Source organism: Mustelus asterias, chromosome 9, assembly GCF_964213995.1.
Source record: "Mustelus asterias chromosome 9, sMusAst1.hap1.1, whole genome shotgun sequence".
In the NCBI taxonomy this organism is placed as follows: domain Eukaryota; kingdom Metazoa; phylum Chordata; class Chondrichthyes; order Carcharhiniformes; family Triakidae; genus Mustelus; species Mustelus asterias.
In genome coordinates, this window is record NC_135809.1 from 92,870,351 (window position 1) to 92,892,362 (window position 22,012).

Here is a 22,012-nt window from a genome sequence, read left to right on the forward strand (position 1 = left end):
GGGGGAAGGTCACTGTCTAAGGCCTTTCTGCTATGGAACATTGAGGGGCTGGAAAATCTGTAGAACCCCCTCGGGCTGTATGTCTAACATTGAATATGAATATGAAAGTATTGAAACTGTATTGGGAATCTCAGAGAAGAACATGTTGTAAGAAGGAAAGTTGGATTCTATTTTGTAATTTTTCAATTTGAACCATCTTGCTGTATGTCTGACATGGAATGCATATTGACAATATCATAAGAATTATACTTGTATAGAGGCACCTAGGATTGGAACACAATGTGGAGACAAGCCTAGAATTGGAACACAGTGTAGAGACAAGTCGAAGTTTATGACACATCCGATAATTTTCAAGTTGAAGGGTGAGATTTTACAGCCTCACTCGACCCGAGACTGGAAAATCCCATCTGAGGTCAATGAATCTTCCCATTGTCCGCCCCTCTGCAATTCCGATCCCCGTGCCTTCCGGCTGAAATGTTTTGTAATGTATTTTTACAAATTTTATGAATAATGTATATTTTTGGGACAATAGAAATCAAATACTGAATGAACCCTAATTCCTTGAAAAGCAGACTCACACATTGAAATATCAACAAGTGCAAGAGGAATTTGTTTGACCAACAACCTTCTTCTCTGGTTCTTCAGCATCCTGTCCTGCAGCAAATCTGGTCAGATGTCACTGAGGCCCAGATGGAGCTGGATCCACATTCTGCATCAGAGAATAGTGCAGGCGGAGAGGAGCGCCTAAGCTCCGGTGTGAGGGAGCTGGATAGACAGGAATGGCAGGGCAGCTTGGGTGTGGTGGCACAGTGGTTAGCACTGCTGCCTCACAGCGCCACGGATCCAGGTTCAACTCCAGCCTCGGTTAATTGTGTGGCGTTTGCACATTCTCCCTGTGTCAACATGGGTTTCCTCTGGGTGCTCCAGTTTCCTCCCACAAGATGTACAGGTTGGGTGGATTGGCCATGCTCAATCACCCCTTAGTGTCAGGGGGATTAGCAGGGTAAACACATGGGATTACAAGGATGGGACCTGGGTGGGATTGTTGTCGGTACAGGCTCGATGGGCTGAATGGCCTCTTTCTGCACTGTAGGGATTGGATGAAATAAAAGCAGGATACCAGTTGGGGAGTGCTGGGTGATGTTGACAGCGCCTTGGAGCTGGAGTAGTATTGCTGAGAGGCTGCTGTGAGTCAAAGGAAAAAGGGACTGCCTCGGAAAGGTTGGCAGTGTGTCAACCCCCAGCTAACTAACTCCGCCGAGACAGGTTTTTGGCCGCAACCTCAATGAAGTGAGGGTTGATCTGAAAGCTTTGATGGGAAGGATCAGCTCTCTCCCTCCCCCGCCCCCCCCCAAAAAAAACCGGTTCGAAAGATCAGGATTGAACCAATGCCTGCAGACCAGGGCTGTGGCACAGCCGCTTGATTGGTGCAAAAACTCTGCTGATCTCCTAGGTTACAGCATCGCGTTAATGGTTAATTCTTGCAGGATGTTGCTGGGCGGGCTGGAAATATAAGATGAACTGCTAAAGAGGGCAGGTAGAGGAAAGAGAAGAGCCGGGAGAAGGAAAGGAGGGGGGAAAGGAGCAAGGATGGGGAAAGGAGGAGAGAAGGGTGAAGAAGAAGGGGAGTGTGAGAAAATGTTAGCCCTGTACACTTGGCAAGAGATCCAGAAGCACAATAGCAAGACGGACAAGTGGCTGGTGATTGATAGGAAAGTATATAACGTGACTAACTGGGCCTTAAAGCACCCTGGAGGGATACGGGTTATCAGTCACTTTGCCGGAGAGGATGCCACGGTAAGCAGATCACCTTTAAACAAACATTCAATCAAACCGATCGATTGTCCGCTTGCATTTTTACCTCAGAGAGAGATGCTGCCTGAATATAAAGTCAGAAGGCATTCGAAGACTGCATTTTTCTTTGCTCTTTTGTCATATTCATTCAATATTCCTTTTTCACAATCGATCAGTCTTTTCCCAGAATATTTTGTTTCGCAAATTTGCACTTGTTTTTTTTTTTGCCCCCCCCCTTCCTCTTTTAAACAAAATGTTTATTTGAGGTACGGAGGAAAGCCCAATTCGGTGGCAGAAGACCAAGGTTACTGGAGTTCAGGGATCCTGAGTTACTATCGGTCACAGAGATGTATGTGGGCCACTACTTCTTAAGGAAACACTACATGGGCAGTTCCCACAATACTAAAAGCTCTTGGCGAGGTCTGCATCTGAATTACTAAATTGTTGAGGGAAAATTAAAGCAGTATAATTCTTCTGAGTCACCCGTAGGGAGCTAAGTTTTTTTTAAAATGTTGATTCAGAATAATTACATGGATCACACAAAAGTGGATGAATTGCATTTTTAAAATCATATTCATACTAATCATGGCAAATCCAGTAATAATTTAATAAATGATTTATTCAAACACCCATTAAGTGACAGCACTATCAATGAATGTGCTACAGTTAAAATGCCATCTCCAAAACACTGCTGAAGATCATAGAATATCAACTAACAAAGCTTGATTCTTTTGGTGACTGTAATATATTAATTCTGGTAAGTACTACTGAACTGGTCTGCAACTCCTATTGGTGCTTTATTGCTACAATATATGGACACAGTTAAAGTTTCCTAGGGATGCGCTGCTGCTAATCACCAATATTCATTCAGAATCAATTGCAAATAACCAGGACTTTCTCCAATTCTTCTTTTGCTCTGGGAAGTATTGTCCTTTTGTGGGTCACAGTTGCAATGGTGCTTGTCAAGTGGCTGTTCTTTATGTGAACCTAAAGTATGAGATGTTCATTTGTGGGAGGATAATACACTTTACCCAACATCAAACCGAAGTAGCCTGTGTCAGCATGCAGCACCTGAATAACATTCAGCTTTGGGCCAATGACCATCTCCAATGAGGGAAAGTCTGACCACCTCCCCTTGGCATTCAATGGCATTCCCATCACCAGATCCTCCATCATCAATACCCTGGTGGTTACCTTTGTCCAGAAACTTAACTGCACCAGCCTATAAATACTGTAGCTACAAGAGAAAATCAGATAACTGTGTCCAGTAACTTTCCACCTGACTCCCTGAAGCCTTTGCACCATCTGCAAGGCAGAGTCAGGGGTGTGATGGAATACTTTTAGATGAGTGCAGCTCCAACAACACTCAAGAAACTTAACAGGCATCTCAGCCAGTGAAGCATATTTAATTGTTCACTGTGTCTGCAAAGTGTACCATTGTTAGCAATGTAAATGAATAAAATAGAAAAATAATTGATTTATCGAGCATGTAGTGCTGGACATTGATCTGGAACCCTTTGTTGCCTGGTGCAGTATTACAGCTCGTGACCAGAGATGTTTGGTTGAATAATCCTGAGATGTATTGCGCAAAAGGATGAAGGAGTTGAAATAGCAATTAAAAACTGCCTCAATAGTTTAATATGACAGAGTTACAAAGAACTAAATGAGCCCAGCCCAAACCTTATTCTTGCTGAATTAATTAATCACCACAATTGATCCCAGCGCCCGAGACTGAAGATAGGAACAAAATAAGCAAGAATTTCCAGTATTCCTGATCATTCTTTGGATACATTGTTGGAAAGTGTGTGTACCTCCGATGTGAATGAAGGGTGAGAACAGGATTAGGTTTGCTTGCAATGCTCCCCAAGGTTGAATTGCCAGACAATATTCTCGATATAGGCAGCATGGAGAATTGGCTGAGTTTCTGGTGGGGACTAGTCTGTGGAAGCATACCACACCATGAGATGACTCATTTGAGGGAGGATGGGATGGAATACAGGAAAGAGGTTCAATAGGTAAAGTGCATGTACAAGATGTCAATTGTCCCGTGGTTGATTGAAACCCATTTTGACTTTCCCCGACACTCCACAGATGGAGTGATGACAGGGTCCCTGACCATGAACTTCACAGCGGAATTATTTTGTCTGAATATTGTAATTGCCTTAGCGAACAGTTAAATCTTTTTGAAGTTGTTCTTCATGGATTCCTGAGTGAATGCAGCATAGGTGTTTGGGCGGCACAGTGGTTAGCTGAGAGTCTCAGGTTCAATTCCGGGCTCGGGTCACTGTCTGTGTGGAGTTTGCATGTTCTTCCCATGTCTGCGTGGGGTTCCTCCGGGTGCTCCAGTTTCCTCCCACAGTCCAAAGATGTGTGGGTTAGGTTGATTTGCTATGCTAAATTGACCCTAGAGTCGGGGATTAGCAGGGTAAATGTGTGGGGTTACGGGAATAGGGCCTGGGTGGAATTCTGGTCAGTACAGACTCGATGGGCTGAATGGCCGCCTTCCGTACTGTAGGGATTTTATGAAAGTTGCTGTCCTGTGTTGTGTTAATGCATTGCATCTGAAACAGCAATAGGGAGGCTGCAATTCATAGAATTATAAAATCTTACACCAGGAAGTTATTGGCCGGCTGAGCCTTTGAATAATCAGTTCAGTTTAGTCCCACACTTAGGTCCATAATGCTGCAAACCAGTCCTTTACAATGCATGCCAAAATATTGATTCCACCATATTTTAAGGTAATGTGTTGCAGTTCTTAACAAAACTTCTCTTCAGAAATTTCCCCTCATTTCTCTTCTAGTTTGTTTTTCCAAAAACTTTCAATTTATAATTTCTGATTACTGGCCAGAGGAAAATTTTTTTTTCTACTTGCTCTACCAAAATGCCTTAATTTTGAATATCCCTGTTTCACCTTTTCCTTCGCTGCTTTAAGGAGAACAGAACAAGTTTCTCCATTCCCATCACATAACTGAATTCACTCATCCGTGGGAAACTTCCTGTGTACCATCTCCAGGGCCTTGGCATCCTTCTTAAGGTATGATGTCCAAAATTGTATACAATGCACTGAGGCCTAACCAGTGATTTGTAAATGTTGTACTCGATGCCCCTGCATACAAAATCTTAGCTCTGACAAAGAGTCATCTAGACTCAAAACGTTAGCTCTATTCTCTCCCCGCAGATGCTGTCAGACCTGCTGAGATTTTCCAGTATTTTCTGTTCTTGTTTCAGATTCCAGCATCTGCAGTATTTTGCTTTTCGCCTTTATTAACTGTGTTATCAACTAGTCCTGCACCTTTAAGGATTTATGAATGTGCATCTGCAGCCCCCTTTGCTCTTGTAATTCTCTCAATGTTCCTATTTAGATTGCCCCTCCAAGTTGTTTCTTCTAAATTCCTTCTCTTCACAGTTGAGTGCATTAAGGGCACCTGCCACCTATCTGCCCATTTCACCAAACTATGTTATCCTGATGTCTGCTGTCCAGCTCACTGTTACTATTTTGCCAATTCTTTTATCTTCTGCAAACTTTGATTTTATACTCTATCAAAGTCCATGTAATTTATTTATATCGAGAAAGCACTGACCCTTGAAGCCCTCACTGCATAATTCTGTCCAGAATTCGGGTCAACAAAAAAACATCTGTTGATGATTACTCTCCACCTCCTATTCTTTAGCTAATTTCATACTGAAAATACCACTGTTCTTTAAGCCACGAGCTTCTATTTTCTGAATAAGTCTATTATGCAGTACTTTGCCAAATGCCTTTTGACAATCCATATACACATCTACTACACTATCTTCATCAACTTTCTTTATAATATCTTTAAAGAACTGAATCAGGTTAATTGGACACAATTTGCCTTTAACAGGTCTGTGCCGACTGTCCCTTCCAAAATCAAGTTTCTCCAAGTGAAACTTATTTTATTCTTGACAATTGTTTCCCATAGTTTTCCCAGCACTGAGATTGGACTGATTAGTCTGTATCTACCAGATTTATCCCTGTCACCTTTTTTGGGCAGGTCTGTAACATTTGGGTTAGGGAGGGGAAAAGATCAAGACAATAATTTTTGTCCCATCAGTGATATTTCCTGCAAAATGTTCACATATGGATGACAGAATTGTTTTTGGCTTTGATAATCTCCACTATCAGTTGCCCTAATAATACTCCCTGGACTTGCATGTGCAGGATGACCACTTGGATGAGATTTTGGGGGCTGCCTGGTTCCTGTGCAACTATACCTGAATGTATAGGTGATCACTTTAAGGAGAATAACTGGTAGAAACTGAAAACAATTCCCCTCCATTTATCAACCCCACTCCACTAATTTGGTAGAGTAACTGTATTCGCTCTTAATGGTACTGAGGTATTGTTCCTCACCCAAGTAGCTAATCTTCCTGGATGAGCTCAGACAGTGGAGTGTCAACAAACTATTCAACTGCTGGGGGCATTAAGCTGTCACCTTTGCTTACACTCATGAAACTTGAACTACATGTGTGCCACCTGTAATAATATCCTGCCATCCCTTTCAAGCCCTGATTGATTGATATGTCTACACTTGCATGGCAAGTTGGGAGGTGATTCATAGAATTCCCACAGTGCAGAAGAAGGCCATTTGGCCCATCAAATCTGCACTGACTCTTTCTGACAGAGTACCTTACCAGACCCTTTTCCCCAACCTATCCACGTTTACCATGGCTAATCCACCTAACCCTCACATCTTTTGACATGAAGGAGCAATTTAGCATGGTCAGTCCACCTAACCAGCACATCTTTCGGACTGCGGGAGGAAACCAGAGCACCCGGAGGAAACCCACACAGACACGGGGAGAATATGCAAACTCTACACAGACAGTGACCCAAGGCCGGAATTGAACCCGGGTCCCTGGCGCTCTGAGCTGTCTAGATTGTTAGATTGGAATTCAAAAGTCAGCAAATGATACTTCGTCTTGGCCAGGCCCCATTTGGAGAACTATTTACTTTTTAGTATGGAACTTGAGGAAAGATAAATTAGCCTTGAAAGGATTACAGCGCAAATTCAGCTGAATTATACTACGATACTAAGGGATAAATCTATTCAGCTTGCACTCTTTCACTCTCAAAGGTTTTGGGAGTGAGATAATCAAGGTGTTTAAAATGATAACTGTTCCATCAGTGGGGAATCCAGATCCAGAGGGTGTAATCTTAAAAGTGGAGTTAGGCTATTGGGTGAAATTGGGAAGCAGCTTTCTCTCACAAGGTGGTGGAAAGCCAAAACTCCCTCTTCCAGAATCATAGAATCCCTACAGTGCAGAAGGAGTAGAGTCTGCACCATAGTGTCTGCACCGACTCTGACAGAGCATACCACCCAGGCCCTTTCCCATTACCCCACACATTTACACCACTAATCCCCCTAACTTGCACGTCGTGGGACACTAAGGGACAATTTGGCAATCTGTCAAGGACAATCCACCTAACCTGCACATCTTTAGACTGTGGGGGGAAACCAGAGCACCCGGAGGAAACCCATGCAGACACGGGGAGAATGTCTGTATGGAATTTGCACAGTCACCCAGGCCGGAATTGAACCCAGGTTCCTGGCGCTGTGAGGCCGCAGTGCTAATCACTGTGTCGCCCTGTCGATGCTGTTGAATTGAGATTTTCAAGCAATGTCGCTGGTATCATCCTGGTGAAATGTGATAGTTCAGCAAAAGCCAGGAAATTGAAACTGGACCTCCTGAATGGTCAATTACACGCAGCTTTTTTCAGCCCGGCAATTTTGGAGAGGTATTTTCAGTTTAATTAATTGTTTTGTTGTCCAAAGAAGCAAATGGTAATTAAACCTGTAATTAAGGGGTGGACTTGAGATAGGTAAGCGGTTATTTTGAGCTTTGAGTTTCATCATAACATTGAAAGGCCACATGACATATTGATGTAAGGCTTGCACGTACCGAATCCTCCCGGCACACTAATGAACCCCAAGTGAATAGATTTTATGCCACGGCAACAAAGTCATAGTGCCGAGTGGGAGGAAAGGAAGGAGCAGCGGAATTAGTCTTATTCCCCACAGGATTAGACCAATTCCTTTTGGGGAAATATCATATCCACATGATACCAATGTTTGTACTCCATACCAACAGCTACGTAACAGATTAATCACCCATACTTGCTTATTTTGATAACTGATAGGGTCAAGACAGACAAACATATGTGGCTTATTTCTGATATTTCTATCTGTAACAAACTGGTTAAAAAAATTGTATTTGCAAATCAAAATTTTGAAGGGATATTGGGGCGGGGAGAATGTTGACCTTTTAAATAATTACAATCCATATCCCGTGGTGCTGCCCATGGTAAGTTCTAGGATACACTTTTTTAAGGCTAGTTGTGTTATATAATACACACTGACCTTTGGTTAGTCTGTGTCCCTTTAATGTCTTTTTAAGGAAACAATTCCTCAGGCCAATTGGGTTTTCATTGCTTGGTGAAGAAAGATGTTCAAATTGGAAAATGCTGAAGTTCCAGGCTCCAAGTTGTAAGCACCTGATATTCAGTTCCTGGGTTTCTTTTTTTGTTGTCTTGTTTCTGTAACAGACATCTGAAGTATCATGGAGAAACCAGGAGATGGATGATAAATATATATTAGGCACACACTGAAATATTCTTCTCCCATTTTTCCTCAACCATTAAGCTGGATTACATCAGTCGTCCTCTTGATACATATCAATATTTTGGGTCATCAATAATTCAGATGATATCAGAGCTAATGGTTGGTAGAACTTCATGTCTCCATTCATTACCAGAGACTTAAAATGTTGACTTGTGCAGTTTTTACTGAATGTGGTTTTAAAATCTGGTTCCACTGCACATGCTTGTGCAATGATAAAATCACATTGCATCAGCAAGAGATCAGTTGATGAACTGGAAATTTAATTTGACTATAAAATCCAGTCATATGTCATATAATTAATATTGTAATGCCTTCAAGTGAGATAAAAAGACCTTGTAAAAATAAATATCTTACATGCATTAAAATAAATATGTAGTCAGCAATGTGTAGATCACGGAACCTATGCTGTAGGAGATCTCTCACTAAGGTAACAGTTTCCACCCTGATCATCTTTCTGTTGACTCTGTAGTATAGTTCAAACTGAACTTTCTCATAATTAAATAATTGAGATCAGTTTCACGTTGGTCTTGTCAAAGGATTTGGTATCAATTAAGCACTAAATAATGACCGAGTCCTAATTAAAATGTTTATGAATTTATTTGAAACTGCATCAAGCCTTAAGGAAAAAAATATAAAGGGAGGAAAACATTGGATAAGCAATTGGTGAATCCATATATAAACTATAAATATCTGTAAATGGGGAGGGGAGAGGAAAATCAGCACCATGACCAGATACTTGCCGTCCCCTCCTATCCCCAGCAGCCACCTTAACCTCCTGGGAGCGACAATCAAATACAAAAAGTAACACGGGACCAAAAGAAGGAGAAAGATATTCCCAACTGACCCCCTCAGGAAATCAAAAACTTCAGGGAGACCACATTGATCATATGTGCATAGATCACTAGCTTTCCAGGCAAGGATTGGTCCAGCTCTCTCTTGAAGGCCAGCAAAGAGCCCAGCATCCACTGCATAGACCAACAACGAATCCCAAAAGTTAAGTACTCTGGGGGAAAAGAAGAACTACGTAACCTATAGTCTGCTTCTGTTCTGTGTAGTTAAGTACATGGCTCCATGACCGATGCAATCTGAAAAGTGCAATAATCCCTCAACAGGCACGTGACCCAGCTCTTCCATTCTTTTAAATACCTCTAACAACTTGCCTTTAAAACTATGTTGCACTTTGATACATTTTGATACTTTTTTTTTCATAGTTTTTATGTCTATATTTATCTGTGTGAACCTGTCATTTGTAACGGCACAATCTGGCTACTTTGTAGCTCTGTGTACAGTATTTTAATACATTCCCAGAGCCTCCATTTGCCATGTTGATTCTTCTTCAGGTAAAACCCCGACTAGAAGAAGTTCTAGTAAGGTTGCGACCAATGTAAGCTGGTTGCTTTTCTGGAGACAGCCTCTTTTAAACTAATCCATCTTTATTCATAATGGAATTTATGGCACTTGAAGCTCCTTCGATTAAAATTCTCTCTGTGATATATTCCAAATGTAACAACAATAGGGTTCTCGAACTTGAGAATATCAGGGAGAGATGATTTACATTCTGCAGGTTCCTCTTTTGCTTTACAGATAAGTTTATAATCATAACTTTTCACAGTGGGATTCTGATCATGTGACAGCTGCTAAAGGTACACAGTGGAAGCCAATCAATTTTAGTAAAGGAGCTTCAATCTTCCATTGTCAAAGCTATCAAGATGCTATCGAAACAGATAGCGAGGAGGTCCTTAGCATCCTCCTTGCATAATGAGTTACGTTAGTCCTTTTTTTGTTTCTGAAGTCATGAAGTTTGGTGGCCTATTGACCTTATGTTTTGCAGAGAGTTCAGACAATGCAGGTATGAAGTTCATCTAGCAGGGAACTGCCTAGACATGTCACCTAGTAATCTGCTGTCAGAGACCGCTAGTGCTTGGCCAATTTGTAGGTCAGGTGACTTCTGCAGCCACTTGAAAACAGTGGCTGTAATTCTCCAGTCTCGCATCCTCCATTACCGCTGCCAGTGAGAACGGAGAATTTGGCACTCAGCCAAATCTCTGTTCACAGCAGCGGGACTGGATACCCCCAGCTGTGGGCGAGGTTGGAGAATTTCGGCAATATCTTTGTAGTTCTAACTGTTCCTTTTCCTTTTTTAAAAAACAATCCATGACATTACACCAATGTTTCATATGCACTTTTTCATTCCTAATCTGTAACATTTGTGCATTGCCCACTCTCTCTCTCTTCTTCGTCTCTGACCCAACTAAAGTATCTTTCTCTCTCCTTCCCACTTCCACATATAGCCTGTCATTCCCACACAGAGCACTAATACACTTCCCATCACTGCCAATTCATTCTTTGGAAGCCCGGGTTTTCTCAGTATCATACCCTGCATGCCAAGTATCTCCTTTCGAAACACTCCTGTGCCCTGCCACGGGCAATGCCCCATCCATGCGCCTCAAAACTTTGATCCCAGAGCAATTCTACCAACAACTCCTTGCCAATTCCAGAAATGTCCACAGGTAATTCCTGCATTCTACCTTCCTGGAACATTTTGCCCCACAACCTTCCTCTTAAAGAAAATGGAAAAAAAAACCAACATAAGTAAATAAACATTTCAAAGTAATTATGGTCACTAATTTACAGTTTCTATGATAACATGTATATAGTAATGGAATTTGAGCCTGAAATATTAACACTCTTTGGTTCTCTAGTAAAGTTTCCATTTGAATTATTTTGACTATTGTTAAATAAGTTGCCATGATAAATTACAAGTGTCAATGAGCTACACGATTCACATTGAGCAAAGGAATGAGAATTTGTATGTCAGATAATTTGTTATCATGTAACTATAATAGTGGGAAGTCAGTGAGAAGAAACTTTTCTATAATTGAATCTGATGTAGAAGTGTGGCACGGGAAGTGTGATGATGGACAAGGAATGCAAACAGTGGGTATTATTTATTCATTGCTTCTGGTGTATACTAACCACAAATGCCAAGGGCCAACTCCCATAAAATATCTATAATGTTCCTGGGAAAGTTGAAAAATATGTTTATTTTAATTTTATTTCTTTCTCAGAATTACAAAGCCAATGTGCAGTGTGGATGTGATGAACCCCAAATCCATTTCCGTGCTTGCTCCAAAAACCAAATCAAATTCAATCCAATTCCTGGTTCTCAGTAAAGGGACATACTAGATCCAAGCTGACAATAGCAGGCATTACAGCTGAAGTCACGCTTGGTCTTAGCCAAAAGGCCAAGATTCACTTTAAGCAACTCTTTCAAATGTCTCTTGAAAGGTTGTTGGTAGATACTTGCACGTCTGCTGTACTCTAGCAACTCCATTTGCTCAGTGTAACCCCTGACTGACTGTAAGCACCACCATGATCACGTTGTTAATAAATCGGAGATAAAATGGCTTCAGATTGATTTCAAGAGTCAAATTTGGAAATGAATGTATATACTGATCGGACTTTCAAATTAATTTGAATAAAGCAAGGCAATTGAACCTTTGTGACCTTATGAAGGAATGCATTAAACTGCACATACCTGCACTTCTTCAGGAGATTTTAATAAATTCTTTCACAGGATGTAGGTGTTGGTTGTTCTCTCTTTAATTGCACTCAAAGATGATGGTAAGCTGCCTTGACCCGCAGCAGTCAGTGTGGCGTAACTATACCCACAATGTTGTTTGGAAGGGAGTTCCAAGCTGTCAATCCAGTGATAGTAAAGGAACAGTGCTATCATTCCAAGTCAGAATGCTGAGTGTCTTGGAGGCGAACTGGCAAGGGGTGGTGTTTGCGTGCATCTGCTGACTTTGTCCATCTAGATCGTAGAGGCTGCAGGTTTGGAAGTTGCTGGAGTCTTGGTAAATTGTTGTAGTGCATTTTGCAGATGGTATACTGCAGTCATGCTGTGCCGGCAGTGGTAGGAGTGAATGTCTGCGATGCTGGATGGGGTGCCAGGCTGCTTTGTGCTGGATGGTGTAAAGCTATTTGAGTGTTGTTGGTAGCTAAACTAACTGAGCTAATTCAGGAGAGTATCCCATCACATTCCCTACATGTGCCTTGCAGATGGTGGTCAGGCTTTGGAGAGTCAAGAGGTGAGTTACTTGCCTCACCTCAGAATTCCCAGCCTCTGATCCGCTCTCGCAGCCACAGTGTTTATCTGGCTGGTCCAGTTATTCTGGTGAATGGTGACCCACAGGTTTTTGCAAGTGATGGGTGGGGTGGGATTTGACAATGCTAATGCTATTGAGTCCATATGGTGGTAGTTAGATTCTCTTTTATTGGAAATGGTCATTGCCCAACACTTTGTGACACAAAGTTACTTGGTATTAGATGGCAGGTTTGGAAGATGCTGTTGAAGGAACCTTGGTGAATTGTTGCAATGGATCTTGCATATAGTACATATTGCTGCCACTGTGCATCAATTGTGGAAGGAGTGAATTTTTAGGTTGGTGGATGGAATGCCAATTAGCGGGCTGCTTTGTCCTGGATGATATTGAGCTTTTTGAGTGTTGTTGGCGCTGCATTCATCCAGGCAAGTGGAGAGTATGTCATCATATTCTTGGCTTGTGCCTTGTAGATTATGGACAGACTTCAGGTAGTGAGGGGGTGAGTTACACTCTGCAGAATTCCCAGCCTCTGGCCTGCTATTGTAGTGAGAAGTCTAACAACACCAGGTTAAAGTCCAACAGGTTTATTTGGTAGCAAAAGCCACACTAGCTTTCAGAACAGGCTGTTCCTTTGTCAGGTGGGTGGGAGTTCTGATCACAAACAGGGCACAAAGACAAAAACTCAATTTACATGAATAATGATTGGAATGTGAGTCTTTACAGCTAATCGAGTCTTAAAGGTACAGACAATGTGAGTGGAGGGAGCATTAAGCACAGGTTAAAGAGATGTGTATTGTCTCCAGACAGGACAGCGAGTGAGAGTTTGCATATCCAGGCAAGTTGTGGGGGTTACAGATAGTGTGACATGAACCCAATATCTCGGTTGAGGCTGTCCTCGTGTGCGGAACTTGGCTATCAGTCTCTGCTCAGTGACTCTGCGCTGTTGTGTGTCGTGAAGACTGCCTTGGAGAACGCTTACCTGAAGATCAGAGGCTAAATGCCCGTGACCGCTGAAGTGCTCCCCAACAGGAAGAGAACAGTCTTGCCTGGTGATTGTCGAGCGGTGTTCATTCATCCATTGTCGTAGCGTCTGCTTGGTTCCCCAATGTACCATGCCTCGGGACGTCCTTTCCTGCAGCGTATCAGGTAGACAACGTTGGCCGAGTTGCAAGAGTATGTACCGTGTACCTGGTGGATGGTGTTCTCGCGTGAGATGATGGCATCCGTGTCGATGAACCGGCATGTCTTGCAGAGGTTGCTGTGGAAGGGTTGCGTGGTGTCATGGTCACTGTTCTCCTGAAGGCTGAGTAGTTTGCTGTGGACAATGGTCTGTTTGAGGTTGTGCAGTTGTTTGAAGGCAAGAAGTGGGGTTGTGGGGATGGCCTTGGCGAGATGTTCGTCTTCATCAATGACATGTTGAAGGCTCCGGAGGAGATGTCGTAGCTTCTCCGCTCCGGGGAAGTACTGGATGACGAAGGGTACTCTGTCCACCGTGTCCCATGTTTGTCTTCTGAGGAGGTCAATGTGGTTTTTCGCTGTGGCGCGTTGGAACTGTCGATCGATGAGTCGAGCGCCATATCCTGTTCTTATGAGGGCATCTTTCAGCGTCTGGAGGTGTCTGTTGTGATCCTCCTCATCTGAGCAGATCCTGTGTATACGGAGGGCTTGTCCGTAGGGGATGGCTTCTTTAACGTGTTTAGGGTGGAAGCTGGAGAAGTGGAGCATCGTGAGGTTATCCGTGGGCTTGCGGTACAGTGAGGTGCTGAGATGACCGTCCTTAATGGAGATGTGTGTGTCCAAGAATGCAACCGATTCCGGAGAGTAGTCCATGGTGAGTCTGATGGTGGGATGGAACTTGTTGATGTCATCATATAGTTGTTTCAGTGATTGTTCACCATGAGTCCAAAGGAAGAAAATGTCATCGATGTATCTAGAGTGTAGCGTCGGTTGAAGGTCCTGTGCAGTGAAGAGGTCTTGTTCGAACCTGTGCATGAAGATGTTGGCATATTGAGGTGCGAATTTTTCCCATGGCTGTTCTGTGTGTCTGGATGAAGAACTGGTTGTTGAAGGTGAAGACATTGTGGTCCAGGATGAAGCGGATGAGTTGTAAAATTGCATCTGGAAACTGGCAGTTGTCGGCGTTGAGTACTGAGGCAGTTGCAGCAATGCCATCATCATGGGGGATGCTGGTGTAGAGTGCCGAGACATCCATTGTGACGAGGAGTGCTCCTGGTTCAACTGCTCCGTGTGCTGAGTTTCTGTAGAAAGCCCGTAGTGTCGCGACAAAAGCAGGGGGTTCTTTGTACAATGGGTTTCAGGATGCCCTCGACATAGCCGGAGAGGTTCTCGCACAGGGTCCTATTGCCCTGGGACGGCTGGGTGTGTTTGCCTTGTGTGACCCTGTGCACCTCACTGTACCGCAAGCCCACGGATAACCTCACGATGCTCCACTTCTCCAGCTTCCACCCTAAACACGTTAAAGAAGCCATCCCCTACAGACAAGCCCTCCGTACATACAGGATCTGCTCAGATGAGGAGGATCACAACAGACACCTCCAGACGCTGAAAGATGCCCTCATAAGAACAGGATATGGCGCTCGACTCATCGATCGACAGTTCCGATGCGCCACAGCGAAAAACCGCATCGACCTCCTCAGAAGACAAACACGGGACACGGCGGTCAGAGTACCCTTCGCCGTCCAGTACTTCCCCGGAGCGGAGAAGCTACGACATCTCCTCCGGAGCCTTCAACATGTCATTGATGAAGACGAACATCTCGCCAAGGCCATCCCCACACCCCCACTTCTTGCCTTCAAACAACTGCACAACCTCAAACAGACCATTGTCCGCAGCAAACTACCCAGCCTTCAGGAGAACAGTGACCATGACACCACACAACCCTGCCACAGCAACCTCTGCAAGACATGCCGGATCATCGACATGGATGCCATCATCTCACGCGAGAACACCATCCACCAGGTACATGGTACATACTCTTGCAACTCGGCCAACGTTGTCTACCTGTTACGCTGCAGGAAAGGATGTCCCGAGGCATGGTACATTGGGGAAACCATGCAGACGCTACGACAACGGATGAATGAACACCGCTCGACAATCACCAGGCAAGACTGTTCTCATCCTGTTGGGGAGCACTTCAGCGGTCACGGGCATTCAGCCTCTGATCTCCGGGTAAGCATTCTCCAAGGCGGCCTTCACGACATATGACAGCGCAGAGTCACTGAGCAGAGACTGATAGCCAGGTTCCGCACACATGAGGACGGCCTCAACCAGGATATTGGGTTCATGTCACACAACCTGCCTGGATGTGCAAAATCTCACTCGCTGTCCTGCCTGGAGACAATACACATCTCTTTAACCTGTGCTTAATGCTCCCTCCACTCACATTGTCTGTATCTTTAAGACTTGATTAGCTGTAAAGACTCACATTCCAATCATTATTCATGTAAATTGAGTTTGTGTCTTTGTGCCCTGTTTGTGATCAGAACTCCCACCCACCTGACGAAGGAACAGCCTGTTCCAAAAGCAAGTGTGGCTTTTGCTACCAAATAAGCCTGTTGGACTTTAACCTGGTGTTGTTAGACTTATTACTGTGTTTACCCCAGTCCAATGCCGGTATCTCCACATCATGACTGCTATTATAGTCACAGTATTTATATGGCTAATCCAGTTCAGTTTCTGGTCAATGGTAACCCCCAGGATGGCAATGCCATTGAATGCCAAGGGGAGATGGTTGGAGTCTCTCTTGTTGGAGATGGTCATTGTCTGACGCTTGTGTGACGCGAATGTCACTTGCTGTTTGTCAGTCTAAACCTGAATGTTGTCCAGGTCTTGCTGCATTTGGGCATGGACTGCTTCAGTATCTGAGGAGTTACAAGTTGTGCTGAACATTGTGGAATCATCAGCGAACATCCCCACTTCTGACCTTATGATGGAGGGACGATCATTGATGAAGCAATTGAAGATGATTGGATCTAGAACACTTGTTTAAAGTTTATTTGTTAGTCACAAGTAGGCTTACATTAACACTACAATGAAGTTACTGTGAAAATCCCCTAGTTGCCACACTCCGGTGTCTGTTCGGGTACACTGAGGGAGAATTTAACATGGCCAATGTACCTAACCAGTACGTCTTCCAGACTGTGGGAGGAAGCCGCAGCTCCCAGAGGAAACGCATGCAGACTCCTCTCAGACTGTGACCCAAGCCGGGAATCGAACCTGTGCCCCACCATCACTAAAGCGCCCCTGGTGCTGTGAGGCAGCAGTGCTAACCACTGTGCCTTCGTGCCGCCCTACCCTGAGGAACTCCTGCAGTGACATCTTGAGACTGAAACGATTGACAACCATAACCATCTTCCTTTGTGCGGTATGACTCCAACCTAGGATACAGTGGCCTTAGCAGTCGAATAGGTGCTTTACGTGGTTTAATATCCCAGTCAATTATGTAATTTATCATATCGCAGGAAATTCACTCGTGTTCAAAAGTAAATCCAGAATCAGCTGGTTAAGCTGTATAGATGAGGAAGATCCCCGGTTTGTTTGTTGTTGGCATTGAGTTAGTTCAGCTCAGCCAAGGCGGTACAGGGAAACTGCAGTTGGTCTCGAGGAATATCAGTTAGGATTTCTGCTTCAATCATTATCCAGTGATCTCTGCTGGAAATCCTTGTGTGATTGTCTGGTTAGGTCATGGTCAGTCTGTACTATGATCACTTGAAGAGTCTATACTGACATCATTCCAACCAGTTATTTGGCCTGGATTCTCTGCAGGTGTGTCATTATTTAATGCAGAGTGTAAAACTCAAAGTGCCGTCATGTCTTAAATGTCCCATACAAATTATTCGGAAAGAAAAAAGTGAGCTGATTGAAACACAAAAGAGTTGAATTGCCTAATTCGCTGTGGCAGCAAGGGAGAGAAACAGAGAATTTTAAAATTCGGGCACTACAGCACAACATGTACATTCCAGGTACTTGGCTGCTGGCTGTAGATCACTGGGCTGCAGCAACAAGAGGCCAATTGTATTTGACATGGGAACATAGGATGATGCCAAGACCATGTGATCAGTTGGTGGGTGGAACATTCCAGGTTTGTGAGACAGGGGAAACTAATGTAACGTTTTAAATCCGCTCCCTTCTCCGGTATTGTTGAAAGGACAATGGTCAGAAGGTATCACAAAGGTGAGAAAGAGACATACAGGCAAGGAAGATGAAGAAGTAGTGATACCAGGCTTGGATTTTGCGGCGGTGTTTATGCTGCACACAAGTCAATTCTTGCCTTAATAAAAGCAACGTATTACAGATGCTGTAAATCTGAAATGAAAGTGCTGAAAACACTCAGCCGGTTTGGCAGCATCTGTGGAGAGAGAAAGAGTTAACGTTTGAGTTGAATCTGCTACAGAACTGCAGAAGTTGTATTTGACTTGCAAGTTAACTCTATTCCTCTGTGTATGCTGACAGGTCAATAAATAGATTGAAGCTTTCCAAATTCACTTCAGTGAAGATTTATTAATGAGTATCAGAGAAGGGTGATTTGATCCCGCAGTGTAATCTTCTGTCCTAATCCTTCATCCTCTCTCCATGGATTCCCAGACCCGAGAGAAGTGGCCAGAGTGCTAATCCGCTGTGTCTCCCAGTCAGCCAGAAAGAGGAAACATCATTCTTTTTAGACTGCATTGGGCCCTAGCTTCTGCAGTCATTAATTGTCTAACTACACAACTCGATATCTTATGAGAAACAGACCACCTTCTCCTCTGCTGGGCTGAATGAAGGACCCAACCAAATATTAATCCATTTTCTCTTTCAAGTGGTGTTATGTATTCCCAGAATTATCCATTGCCAAGAATTTCCTCCTTGGAGTTGCTCCAGTTCTGTAATTTCCCTGACCAATATGATCACACCACAACATTGCATCAACGGAATGGTAGCATCTTCAGGGAAATTCCGGCCTGAATTTCCCTTTAATTCAAAATTCCAGCAGTCATGTTTTTCTGTGGAATCTACCTGAAGCTAAGCGTTCATCACGGTTCGATACCAGCTCAACATTGGCACGTTCAAGAATCATCATCATCCCACAGTAATTGTTGAGGTGTGTTAGCTACACCCAGTGCAGCAACGCGATACCATATTCCCCAGGTGTTCTCCCAGCCATGTTGAAGCGATATCTCTGGAGTATAATAGACGGTTTTGGGTCGTAGTAATTTTTCAACAGGTCTACTAGCTCATTAAAAGTTTTTAAGTTGGGGTATCCGGATAGGTCAGACTTTTAATCACGCTGGAAGTCAGGGCCCTGCGTGTCATCAATAATATCACCTTTTTGTTTTTCGTCTCCTTCAATGTTGTTGGCATGGAAGAAGTAACACACAGGGCCCGATTCTCCCATCCTGACGCACACGTTTTTTGGTGCATCGGGTTGGGAGATGCGCATGTCGGCCATTTCACGGGATGCGCACATGCGTTCCTGACGCATGCGTGTCTCCCACAGCCGGAGAGCAGGCGCAGCTGGCACCACACTGGAAACTGACAGGAAGACAAGGTAAGTGATTTGAATCTATTTTAAATCTATTTTAAATGTCATTATCGGGACCGGGACTGAATTCTCCGGGCCCGATAGCATCTCCCACCCCGCCAGGGGTACTTCATTCCGGCGGGGTTTAGAGTAGCTCCTCACTTGCGGGGAACTAGCGGGAGACCAAAGATGTGCGGGTTAGGTTGATTGGCCAGGTTAAAAAAAATTGCCCCTTAGAGTCCTGGGATTAGCGGGTAAAATATGTGGGGGTAGGGCCTGGGTGGGATTGTGGTCGGTGCAGACTCGATGGGCCGAATGGACTCCTTCTGCACTGTAGGGTTTCTATGACTTCTATGACTTCTATGAGACCCCTCTGGAGTGAAACGGGGGCAATCGGGGCCCCCCAGGGGTTCGGGCAGCGGGGGGTGATGTCTCCTGAGCATGGACACCCTGGCAGTGCCAGCCTGTGCCCCTGGCACTGCCCATGCCCAGGGGGCACCTTGGTACTGAACAGTGCCAAGGGGATGAGGCCCATTGTGGGCAGGGCCTATTGGAGGCAGGGCCTAGTGGGCAATTGGTGGGGATGGGGGAATCCCGCTAGCACTCCACAGATGGATTGGGGGGGTGTGGGTGGGTCTGCTGGGGGGTGGGGTTGGGAGAGATCGTCACTGCTCTGCTGGGGGCAGGAGGTGGAGATTGCGGTGTTCCGGGACGGTTTGAGGCAACGTGGGGTGTCGGGGCTAGCACGGTTGTGGGGACTGCGATCGGGCCGTGGGGGTGTCACGAGGGGCAGCAATGCGGGGGTTCCGGGCTGGCCAGCAAAGTGCAGGCTGACAGCTTGAGGCCACTGCGCATGAGGCCTGGAACTGTCAGACTCTGCCCCCCCCGAGCTTTTAGTGATATTCACGATTGTGACCTCTGCAGTGCACAGAGTGCGGGAGATTCGAGTCTGAACTCCCACTGAAAAATCGTGAATTACACCATTTTTTCCCCCCAATTCAGCAGTTAGAATTTTTTGGGAGAATTGGGCCCATACACTCTGTATATTAATGGCCTCAGTCTTTCCCACTGGTGTCATAGGGTTCAAGTTTCCCAAAAAGAGGCATAATGACTTCTCACCATAGGAGATTCTTGACTTACGGAGGTTGTCCAGAGAGAGAGATCCCTCGTTGCCAATGTATTAATTCAGCCAGACTCCAGTTTGCCGTCACCAAACATCACTTATTGTGTACCAAAGAGAAGGACTGCACCTGTGGCTTACAGCAAGACAGTGTACACCTCGGGACCTACAACACTGGCCTGGGTTGAACAGCAGGTTTATAAACCCTCACTGACTGCTTCTCATTGGGCGAGCCTCTGCTGGCTCAATAAGGAAGCTCATACACTACAAAGCCCACAGGGAGATCTATCAATTATTCCCCTGTGCCTTTCGTGGCCATCATAACACCTGGTATCACCACCTCTTCTTCTTCCTGGTCTACACTCTTCTTTCTGACCTTTGTGGTATCCTCTATGACCGGCCATTGTCCTTCAACAATACAAGAGAAAGGAGCTGATTTAAAATGTTACATCAGTTTCCCCTGTCTCTCAAATCTGGATAGTAGTCCACGCATGATCTTGGCATCATCCTATGTTCCCATGTCATATACAATCGGCCTCTTGTTGCTGCAGCGCAGTGGTCTGTAGCCAGCAGCCAAGTGCCTGGAATGAACATGTTGTGCTGTAGTACCTGAATTTTAAAATTCTCTCCCTTGCTGCCACAGTGAATTAAACAGTTTTACTCCTTTGTGTGTGAAATGAGAGGACAGTTTCACTGCAGTTGGCAGTGCTCAAAACTGCCCTTTATTTTGGCACTAGCCGATAGAGATTTGGCATCTTTAGAGTACAGTCACGGAGGCTTGTTGCATCGCTGGCCCTCTCCAATATTAGTAGCTGGTGAGTACTATTGAAGCAGGGCACAAAGTTTTATATTGCATTGAACCTGGGACTGTTCAGTGGAGATGCTGGTAATGCCTGTCAAATTGTTCCATTTCTCAGTCTCAGTGGACACAAATGTTGACTGATTTCCAATCTTGCGCTGAAAACTCATGTGTGTTTTCTTTCAGGAAGCATTCCAGGCTTTCCACCCAGACCTTCTCTTTGTCCGTAAATTTATGAAGCCTCTTTTGATTGGCGAATTAGCTCCGGGGGAACCCAGCCATGATCGAGAGAAAAAGGTGAGATTGATGACCATGATTATTTTGAACAAAATTGTCACCATTTTCCTGTGACTCTGGAGTGGCAACTTGTATCTCTCTGAACCAGGGCTGCTCTCCTCCAGGCTCTCTCTTTCACTTCTCTGATGACCTTTTTTTAAAATGTGTTTCTTGTAACTCCTTTCTCCATAGTGTAGAACCTTAACAAACTCAGAAAAAGATGAACGTGAAGAGGTTTCACTCCCTTTGTCTGCTATTTATGGCAGATGTTGGGGGGAATTTTAACCAGTATTGGGGTGTAAGGGGAGTGGGTGTAAATGCACCGGGGTGTGGGGGTGGTGGGGGGGTTGGCTAGACTTAAAGATGCAAAAGATACAGCTTTTCTGGAAACTCAACATAATGCCATGGATTTACAGAATTAACCAGTGCACATTTGAGGTGCATGGGAACCACCACTCCCTCTGTCCCCATTCCAACTCCCAACTGGAGCAGCAGGTTGGGGAGTATCAAATGCAAAGTGGCCGTTTACTGTAAAGGTGTAAATCTGTCTTTAACTGGCAGCACGGACATTTCCTGAAGGACAGCAATGTGAAAGCATGGCGGGTATTGATGAGCCTCTGAAATTGATGGGCTGGATTGCCTTAAAATGTTGAACCAGGACAGCTTTTTCCCTACCGAAGGGAAAGACTTTTTTACAAAGGACTTGTTCTGAGAGTTTGTTTCCACTGCTTTAAAGGTCATTTCCAACACTCA

The 22,012-nt window shown here is 44.5% G+C and overlaps 1 protein-coding gene across 1 annotated transcript in view; it reads left to right on the top strand.

The window, feature by feature from the left end:
• The first annotated feature begins 1,505 nt into the window (after positions 1–1,505).
• LOC144498835 (acyl-CoA 6-desaturase-like) overlaps positions 1,506–22,012 on the top strand; it is a 61,074-nt gene continuing 40,567 nt past the window's right edge. The window contains exons 1-2 of the mRNA XM_078220582.1: positions 1,506–1,797; positions 21,170–21,280. Of these exons, the coding sequence (XP_078076708.1) occupies positions 1,591–1,797; positions 21,170–21,280 (318 nt within the window). The 5' untranslated portion in view covers positions 1,506–1,590. The remainder of the gene's footprint in view (positions 1,798–21,169; positions 21,281–22,012) is intronic.